The sequence below is a fragment of the Manduca sexta genome, unplaced genomic scaffold, assembly GCF_014839805.1.
Source record: "Manduca sexta isolate Smith_Timp_Sample1 unplaced genomic scaffold, JHU_Msex_v1.0 HiC_scaffold_1844, whole genome shotgun sequence".
Classification (NCBI taxonomy): Eukaryota; Metazoa; Arthropoda; class Insecta; order Lepidoptera; family Sphingidae; genus Manduca; species Manduca sexta.
The window spans coordinates 1-9481 of NW_023592749.1; the positions used below are offsets into that span (position 1 = coordinate 1).

Genomic DNA, 9481 nt, shown 5'->3' on the forward strand with positions numbered 1-9481 from the left:
AAAAACATTGTTGGTAAAACGAACCTCTACAACTCTGGCGACCGCCGGCCATTATCTAGTTAGTGGACATTAAATTTGGACAACACTGTCCTTGCCATAAAGTCCATTTTACCATCACTGGAAAAACTCACGTGATTAAAACATGCATATAGTTATTACTTAGCGTCAGGCGGCGGAGGTGGTTCGAAGTCCCGGAGACATGGCTCCTCTGGTTCCTGCTCGGCTCCCGTGGGCCACGGCCTCAAGGCCGGGAGGGGAGGAGGAGAGCCGTAGTTCGCGTCCCACGGGGACATCAGCGCCGGCACCATGCACGCGCCGCAAGTCGCGTCACGGGCTAGTTTGCGTGTGAGCATTGCCGCCTGGATAATAATAATAGAACTCTTTATTGCATTAACAAGAAAACAAATACAAGACATAGTTCCATAATGGGCTGTTAATCTCTAAAGGACAACCTTTGAATGAACAAAAACAAATGTAAAAATAGATAATAAGAAAATAATTGCCTTTATCTCCTCACTGAGACAGTAATTTTTGTGATAGTTGGACATTACAAGTTTCTATGTTACAATTTTAGGCACAAATTGAATTTTATATATCATAAAATTCGATCTTTTCTAATAAAAAAATCCAATAATCCCGAAAAATAAAGACGAATGCATGATTTATAGTCTTTTCTAATTGATTGATTTCGTGTAAATTTTTAATCCCTTTGTATCAAGACAAATAATAACCAGCATAGGACTTTGCGATAGTGAACTAGCTATATGTATCCAATTTATCGATAAAACTAGAGTAAGTAGAATCAAACTATAAACAATTTTCCTGTATGAGTAGACCCTAGTTCCTCTACAAGCTAGCCCGACTTCTGGTATCACTCACGGTGGGCTCCCCGAGTATGTCGGCGAGGCGGTGCAGCTTGTGGTGCAAGTCCCGGAGCTGCAGCTGGGCGTCGTCCCGCGCCGCCATCAGCTGCATCAGCTCCGCCTTGCTCTCCGTGATTTGCATCAGGTCCTTAATGGCACCCTGGAATCAGTTAACATATAAAATCTCCATTAAGGAGTAGGTGAGGAAGTCATTGTGTAATGAAGACAATATCCAACATTCTACAGATCAGTGACGAAGGGTAAAGCTTTACGAAAGGGACGCCGACATATAGGTACATGCATTAATGCGGTCTGCAAATCGTTTTAATAATAAATTATTAGATTTTAACATAAATTGCGAAAAGGAAGCCGCCAGGAATCGGGTTATAAGCACTCTTCGATACTGCTACAAATATAAGTAACAATGTAGGTATTTGTGTAGTGGTGCAAGCATTAGTAGTAATTTCTGCAACCCATGACAACCCATGATAATATCATTATGTTGTGTGGTTACGAGTTTGTGTATTTTTATTACTATTTTGTGATGTTTTATACACTGTCCCACCGCTAGGCACGAATATATCCACTACTGAGAATATTTTTGGCAATTTGATCAGCTTAACAACATCTTCATAAAAATAAAAATCAGATTATTTTATTTAAAGATTTCCCCCGTAGTTAGACAATTCTATTATAATACAATTTTAGTGTAATACAATATCCAGCATCTAAAGCACACCATCCAGACGAGCTCCTGCTTCCTGAACTTGTCGTGGCAGAGCTCGAGGCGGCGCTCCAGCTCGCCGCGGGACGACGCGAACACCTTCTCCGTCAGCAGACCCGCCAGCCGCGAGATGTCCGCCTAGAACCAACCTCTACCACAATACTGGGTTATACAATCACTAACACTGTACGGCCATGCAGTCATCTTATAAGGCAAGCAATGTAGAGGCGTTTTGGGAAACCTATTCATCCTGTTATCTATACTAATATATAAAGCTAATAAATTTGTTTGCTTGTACGCGCTAATCGCAGGAACTATGACACCGATATTGTTTCTTTTTTTGGTAATAGAAAATTATTCCTAAGTACTGCAAAGAACTATTTATCACGAAAAATCTTTTTTCACGTGGACCACAGGCAAAATCTAGTATGATATATGAGGCAAGACTATCAACGCATCAAATACTAATCCCGAGCAATACGTGTTTTTTTATAAAAATAAGAGATATGCGTTCAGAATGTCCAAAATATATTTAATCCAAACTCACCTTATCTCTCAGCCCGTCCTGAACTTCATCACGATCGGCTTTCTGCTCGCGCAACATTTCCACGCACTCCACCAGACTCTACACAAATACAAATTATATCGTGGACTAAAATCTAAATATGTCCTCAGGTTTTGAAATAAAACTATTTTTCGGATTTTATCGTGGTTTCTATATTATGATTTTTTCCCCACGTTTCGAAGACTGCAGCCTACATAATCACGGGGGAGGGCTATTGGTCACCCGAAAAGTCAGTTACTATATCTATTTAAATTTTATCAATATACCAAGAAACTTAGAGAAAAATTAAAATATAAATAATAATAATATCAGCCCTGTATTATATACTTGCCCACTACTGAGCACGGGCCTCCTCTACTACTGAGAGGGATTAGGCCTAAGTCCACCACGCTTGGCCTAGTGCGGATTGGTAGACTTCACACACCTCCGAAATTCCTATAGAGAACTTCTCGGATGTGCAGGTTTCCTCACGATGTTTTCCTTCACCGTTAAAGCGAACGATAAATTCACAAAGAATACACACATGATTTTTATAAAAGTCAGAGGTATGTGCCCTTGGGATTTGAACCTGCGGACATTCGCCTCGGCAGTCCGTTCCACACCCAACTAGGCTATCGTCGCTTTTACTAAAATATAAAAGCCGCGATAAAATCTAATCTAATTTAATTTTGACGTCTAACATTCTCCTAAACATCATCATCAGAACTCATCACATTATATATGTTTAAAAAATATAAACGCACGTGCAATTCGTCGCCGAGCTGTTTCTGGAACGACGAGAGCGCCTGGTGTTCGTGTAGGACGGCGTCCAGCTCCACCACCAGCAGGTCATACCTCTCCGTCAGCTCCATCACAGCTGGAGAGAAAACCTAACACAATACAGTTTCACAATAATATATGGCATAATAGTTCGGGGATCGGTTCGACAGTGTGGATTGGTCGTTGCCTTGTAACTTCATTGATTATATATTATTAAACATTGCTATACTATAGCATACCGTAGAAACTATGGGCGTTTATCATCATATCATACCGTGGCGAGGATTTTTATGTAATTGGTCAGGCTGGAGCAGGAATATATAAATTCTCGACAAGTTGTGGTAAAATGAGGATCTAATATCTTGTACTAAGAACTTATAAAATGAAAAGCAAAAATGGGGTCTCCAAAGCAGGTATTTTATATTCTATTCTGTTTCCGTTTATAATGTGTTAAGTACTTGCGTATATAATAATATCTTCAAAATATTTTGCGTAGGAAGACGTGCAATGAAACTCACGTAAAACGAGCCTGATTTTTATGACGACGGTGGATCGAGAACAGGCCGGTCACTATCCTCGACTCCTTTATAAATATTTCTATACTACATTATAAATTATAGGTACGTATATATCAGTTACTTGCTAGTTTGTCTTTTCAAATAAAAATAATGCAAATTCTTATAAGCAATACGAACCAGCAGTCTCGGAATTCCCTCCGGCCTGACTGAGCTGCGCCATACCAGCCTTCAGTTCGCTCCTCATCTGACTCATCTGGTCTTTAAAGCCTGTCATCTATAATCATTATTAGAACCATTTTAATAATTGAGGTGGAGTTTACAAGACAACCGAACAATGAACAGCCTCCAAGGTACAGCAGATGATTATTATTACTATTTTATTTTATGCATTTTCAGGAAAAACATAGGACAATAAATATTACATTTACAAATTAACAATACGAATTTGATAGGTACATAATGAAATAAACACCAATACAATGAACTGTGGAACAAAATACTACAGATTTAATCTCAACCACGAGTTCAATATAGAAAGGTCTACATTTATTTATTTCTGATAACACATCGTAATTGTATTCTGTACCTGAGTGGTAAGTCCAGTGTCGAATCCATTTAACTGATCAGCATAATCATTGACAAGGGAGTACAGTGTGGAGATCCGCGAATTTAACTTCACTGCCACATCTAACTTCTCAGCTAATAACGCAAAAATGTCGTTAAAACAAAGTCTACTGGTGGTAGGATATATTAGGTACAAGGTGTTAAAACCCGCCATAGTGACATACGGAAGTGTGTCGCGTTCAAGGATCAGCCTGTGTATATCCGATTCCAACAGGCCGGCATAATGGTGTCGATTGTAGAGGGGCAATCATCTCTCGTCACTCGTCTCTCGAATTTCTATTGGATCCCATTCCACGTACCATACAGTGCAGTGGGGTCACTTTGCCCGTACAAATTCGTTAAATATTAACATTTTTTGTATAATTTGTAGGTTGATAGTTACATTTGATTATAACTGGCTCCATTTTTAGCGTGTATACTGCGTTACAGTATAGCCCAAGTTAATCATTATGTCAAGGTCCATCCTACTCAATAAAACTACGTTTTAAAAGCTTAGATTGGCAAGACAGCAAACTACATTTGCCATGGTAAGTGACAGGAGTGGTAAAGATTTTAAAATTTTACCACTCCCGATTCTTCTTCAATAAAGTATCTAAATAAATTTGGAAAGGAAATCTAAGAATATTTATCCGTAAACTCACCAACTCCTCTGGCGGTAGTGGAAGCGTTTTCTGCAGCAGTAGTGGCTTTCCCGGTCATTAAAGTTATTGCCTTGCTCAGATCTTCTTTCAGAGCATGAAGGGCGTCGCTATAAATATAATTTATTGGGATAAAATAAAAACTGTACAAGTTCCGTCCATTTTGAAAAGAAATTTATAGATGTCTGTTTATTGCTTTCGCCCCTCCTAATTTTGTTACAGCTCTTTTCCTGTTTCCCTTTTCTTCTTTCTATTGAGATATACTTATTCTTAATTTGTTAAACATTAACCCTTTAATATCCTTTTTGTCCTTCCTAGTATATTTTCACATTTCTCTTCCTTCTATTTTTCCTACCATAATACTGTGTCTCTAATATTCCATTTTTGCCAATACAAGTTTTTAGATACATTAACACTCTCACTAATTTAAACCTGTGTACTAAGGCTATCCTATAAGTAAATAAAACGTCAACTGACTCCATTTCCCTGTGTGACACTGGCGGCATGGGAACCATCTTGGAAGCCGAGGATGTTTCGGAGCCAGCGTGCTTCACAGAGCCTGCGTCTATGTCACGTCTGGCCGTCGAACGAGACGACATCGCCTCTATCGCGACCGATTTTCGACCAGCAGACGGTCGGGATCTCATCGACTAGAAAATATACAGAATCATGTCACATAGACAACAATAATTAATAAAGTTGGTCTATGGTCATGCCTCTATTGGCGGCAACACTGGCAGCCATTGCTTCCTGCTCTCTTCGGTACCCCTTTTTATCAAGAGTTAGACTAATCACGAGCGTAGTCAAGACGTGAGTCTTGAGCACACTCGTGATTGGTCTGATTTGGTCAATTGATGTATATAATTATTATTAATCTCCTGCATCTGGTGATCCCGCATATGATGTGCAGATAAAGTATTGACCGACGTGAGAAGATCGTCCTTTACTAGTCGACACAATTATGCCGGCCCGTTCTGTTGCTTTTATCTTTAATCCAATAATAAAACCAACCATTTCCTCGCCCTCTTCGCCTTCCATCCCTGCCGCCGCTGCGACCTCATCGACCTCGGCCCTCACTTCCTCCACCATTTCCACCAGCTCCTCAGGTATGGCCCCCGCGGCTGCTAGTTGCGTGAGCAGATCAGCCATGCGCCCGATCGCCTGTTCAGCTGCCTTAATTCGCGCTGTCACCTTTTTAGACATGCAACAATGACAACCAAGATGTTCAGCAACACTTTTATAATAATTATATTATAAACACAATTCACGCCATTAACCTCGAAGAGGTCGGCAGAGGTGTAACACACACACAGTGTGTGAGTGTACACACTTTTCGCCTTGTGTATTTTGGCTATTGATGTGATACGAAGCGATAGCAATAGCATTTGAACCCAAGACCTCATAACGATAGTTGTACCGTGCACGCCGCACAACTACACCACAGAGGCAATAAGACAATAATAATCATTGTTCTGGTAAACATACTCCCTTATAAGCATGTTGGTTTTATGGACGAAAGAGATCACTGAACATCAAATGATTTACTTCCATTTACCGAAGTACGTTAAAAAACACTATTGAAAAATTATGGGTTAAAAGACACACCTGCATTGCTTGCATGATATCAGTGAGGGAAGCCGTGCCGTTGGCGATGTCTTCCATCAGCTTCTTGTTGTCGGGGAACTCGGGCGACGGCAGCGGACCGGTCAACGTCTTCAGATGATTCACGGCCGACTCCAGCAGCTCGAACTGAGAGACGGTCACCACCTCGATACTGCCCACTCGAGTGTGTGAATCTGGTTACAAAAAGCTCACAAGGGTTTTTTTCAGTTATACCATGTTTTTATTCTTCTACTACTGTGCTTCCTTAATGGGATGCAACAAAGAAATGTGCACAATAAGATTTCGTGCATAATCGTGAGCAAATGCTAGCAATATAACTTCGGGACTTATACCTTCTCCTTAATAAGTCAATATAACTCACCCGTTCTTGTTGTGGGGCCTTTTTCAACTGAAAATCAGAAAGTATTTGAAATCGGTGCCTTCACTTATCATAATATTTTCAATTTGATATTAATCGATGTTTTATATTTACCGACTAATACTTTTTCCTTGTGTCGTTCTTGTTCTGTAAGAATTCAATCAGGTTCAGCAATTTTACTACAACTATAAAAAAATATAAACAATTCTCAATTATCTAAATACCTGATATAGCAATACTTGTTCCAGATCCTTTACGGCCTCTTCCTTTTCTTTCTGCGATTTAAATAACATAGTAATTATTATATTGGCCTACTGCTGACACGAGCTTGTTTTTCAATACAAGAAATCAAGTCCATCGCCATTATACTAATAAAGTGACTGGTTGGTAGCCATCATATTTTTTTTTATCTACGTGAGTTTCATGTCCGTATTTTTCCTTTGCCGTCAAAGTGTTAGAGGGCGACAAAACAACGAGGACCTTGAAACACTTGGTAAACAGTTACAATGTTCTCCTAGATAACACAAATTTTGATTAAGTACCTTATTTTGTTCATAAACTGATAATTTAATTTAAAACAATTAAAAAATATATGTGTATTTGTTTTTTCAAATATGGTTTTTGACAAAACTCACCGTCCCTTTTGCGGCGTCCCGTTCCGCCTTCGCTGCAGCTTTTTCGGCCTTTTCTTTTTCTTTCTGTTCCTTTTTTTCTGCCTTCTCACGTTCCTTAGCGGCGGCTTTGTCAGCTTTTTCATGTTCTTTTGCAGACTTTTCCCTTTCCTTGGAAGCCGCTCTCTCTTTATCTTTGGAAGATTCTCTTCCTGCCTTGTGTCTATGTTTATCCTTTAAAATAATAATATTTAAGTATGTAATACCTAGAATCTTCAATTAAACAAATTAATAATAAGTAAAAAAACAGAAATTTGTGAGTTCGATTAATTCTAAAACACATCTGAGTTGTCCCAAAATTAAATCCGTATGACGTATAACAAAAATCCCACACCTTATTACATTGTTGAAGACTCAATAGCAAGTGCATATTTAATTGCACATATTATAGTAAAATCCTAGGTTTCAAAAGCGACATATTCCGTGTTATCCACAAAATAAAATAAAATCGTCTATATATCTTCTGACAAACTCTCTAAATTAAACCCTACACCTTCCCCCCATGTTCCTCGTGTTCCTCAATCCCCTCCATGTGGACCCTCCCGCGCGCCGACGAGCCGGGACTCTTAGAGCTCTCTGTCGACTCTTCTTCCCTCTTGTGCTCTCTTAGCTCGTCCGCTTCGCTTATTCTAATCTCCACTTGAGTTTCGAGCATACGTAAATTCCTCGCTAGGATATGCAGCACCATTTGCACTAGTTTAAAATTGACTACGTTTTTCTGGAACCGAAATAACATGGTATGAAGTAAGATAATAAGTATCTTCGAGTATCCTTACAGAATAGTACATTCAGAACAATGATATTATTAATTATTATATCATGTCTCATGTCTTCACCTATGCGAAAAGCCTTTTCCTCTACAAGTCTTTAAAATTGCAGATTTGTAGCACCACCTAAATGACAATCTATATTTTTTTATATTTTCATACCAGCAAATTACCGGGTTAAAAACTAGCCTATGTGTTAATTCAGGGACTGTTTCATTTGTTGGCTTAATTTCATTTAAATCCGTTTAGCTGTTTTTGAATTACTTTTAACAAACACACAAGCTGAGATAGATATCTATCTTAGCTTATGTGTTTGCTGATCATAGATATTTATAATGATTTTCATATTGGGAAACTTCCCTCAAAGCCAAGACGTACGCGAATGGTGTTATCTTCTCTTCTAGTATATTAAAATTGACACAATATACTCCAACGTATGGCTCCCAGACATGAGTAATTGTTTAGTATTCAGTACCGTAACTAGACCTTGGAGGGGCACAGAAATTACCCACTATGAGCTGTTATAGCAACTCACACCTGGCGTATAGAATAGTTACGGTACTCTTGGTATCTATAGGTACTAATAGAGTACTGACATCAGCCGGCCCCATGGCCATGTTGATTAAGTCTTCCACCTTCACCAGTAGCAGGTTGTCGCTCATGTTGGGCTCGTCTACACGCCGGCGCACCATGTTGAACGGTTTGTTTTCAAATTATTATTTTGTAAATATCAATGGCTCCAAAACACGGAATATCTTGATCTCTCTAAAAACAATGTAATTATTTTGAGAGTTTGACTCAAAGAGAATTATAAAATATATGGAAAGTTTGACTGATCTTTGATCTTCTGTCAGAATTTACTGGCCAGCAACATTGAGTGCCTCTTAGTTTTTTTTTTTTTACAAATTTTATTTCTCTTGCAATATTTGTATGTATGTTCGGGTAAAATCTTGCAATTCATTTTTAAAGCAGTTATCCTCAACTGATTGAGATGAAATTTTGCATACACTTATAATACGGATATCAAAAACTGACATCTTTGTGCAATCCTTCGAAGAAATGGTGTATTCTGAGAATGTATAACTGCCCGACTAGACGGTAAGACAGCGGCTTTGTGTTTCGGCTAATATCATGTTGTCTCTATTGTAGGAGGGACCCACAAAAGTTAACTGTTGGCGATATAAAAAAAAATCGGTCTGAAATTCTGTTATCCTGGCGTTTCTAGTCACGGATTATAATTTTGGATCGACTTTTTGGATCTTGCATCTTGCAACAGCATTTTAATAAAAAATATATATATATAATCATAGTAAATAAAACATTAAAAACAGCATTAATTTAGATGCTCATTATAAGAAAAGAAACAAACTT

The 9481-nt window shown here is 38.6% G+C and overlaps 1 protein-coding gene across 1 annotated transcript; it reads right to left on the reverse strand.

Annotated features, from left to right (window-relative positions):
• Positions 1 to 43: 43 nt before the first annotated feature.
• On the reverse strand, positions 44 to 8965 carry LOC119191725. The gene is made up of 18 exons (XM_037445596.1): positions 8707 to 8965; positions 7837 to 8061; positions 7308 to 7517; positions 7153 to 7186; positions 6897 to 6947; positions 6787 to 6819; positions 6676 to 6702; positions 6297 to 6487; positions 5703 to 5882; positions 5169 to 5341; positions 4695 to 4801; positions 4016 to 4128; positions 3607 to 3703; positions 2896 to 3008; positions 2135 to 2212; positions 1603 to 1725; positions 880 to 1023; positions 44 to 359 (listed from the first exon to the last, which is right to left on the reverse strand). The coding sequence occupies exons 1-18, from the start codon at positions 8800 to 8802 to the stop codon at positions 156 to 158; spliced, it is 2199 nt and encodes a 732-aa protein (XP_037301493.1). The 5' UTR covers positions 8803 to 8965; the 3' UTR covers positions 44 to 155.
• Positions 8966 to 9481: the final 516 nt, after the last annotated feature.

What these genes read in the sequence shown, in the direction of transcription:
- LOC119191725 (XM_037445596.1), bottom strand. Translation starts at nt 8,802, where the DNA reads ATGGTGCGCCGGCGTGTAGACGAGCCCAACATGAGCGACAACCTGCTA. An exon ending in ACACTGGACTTACCACTCAG is followed by an intron (nt 3,704 to 4,015) that starts GTACAGAATACA and finishes TAATGATTATAG; the next exon opens with ATGACAGGCTTTAAAGACCA. An exon ending in AGGACGGGCTGAGAGATAAG is followed by an intron (nt 1,726 to 2,134) that starts GTGAGTTTGGAT and finishes GGTTGGTTCTAG; the next exon opens with GCGGACATCTCGCGGCTGGC.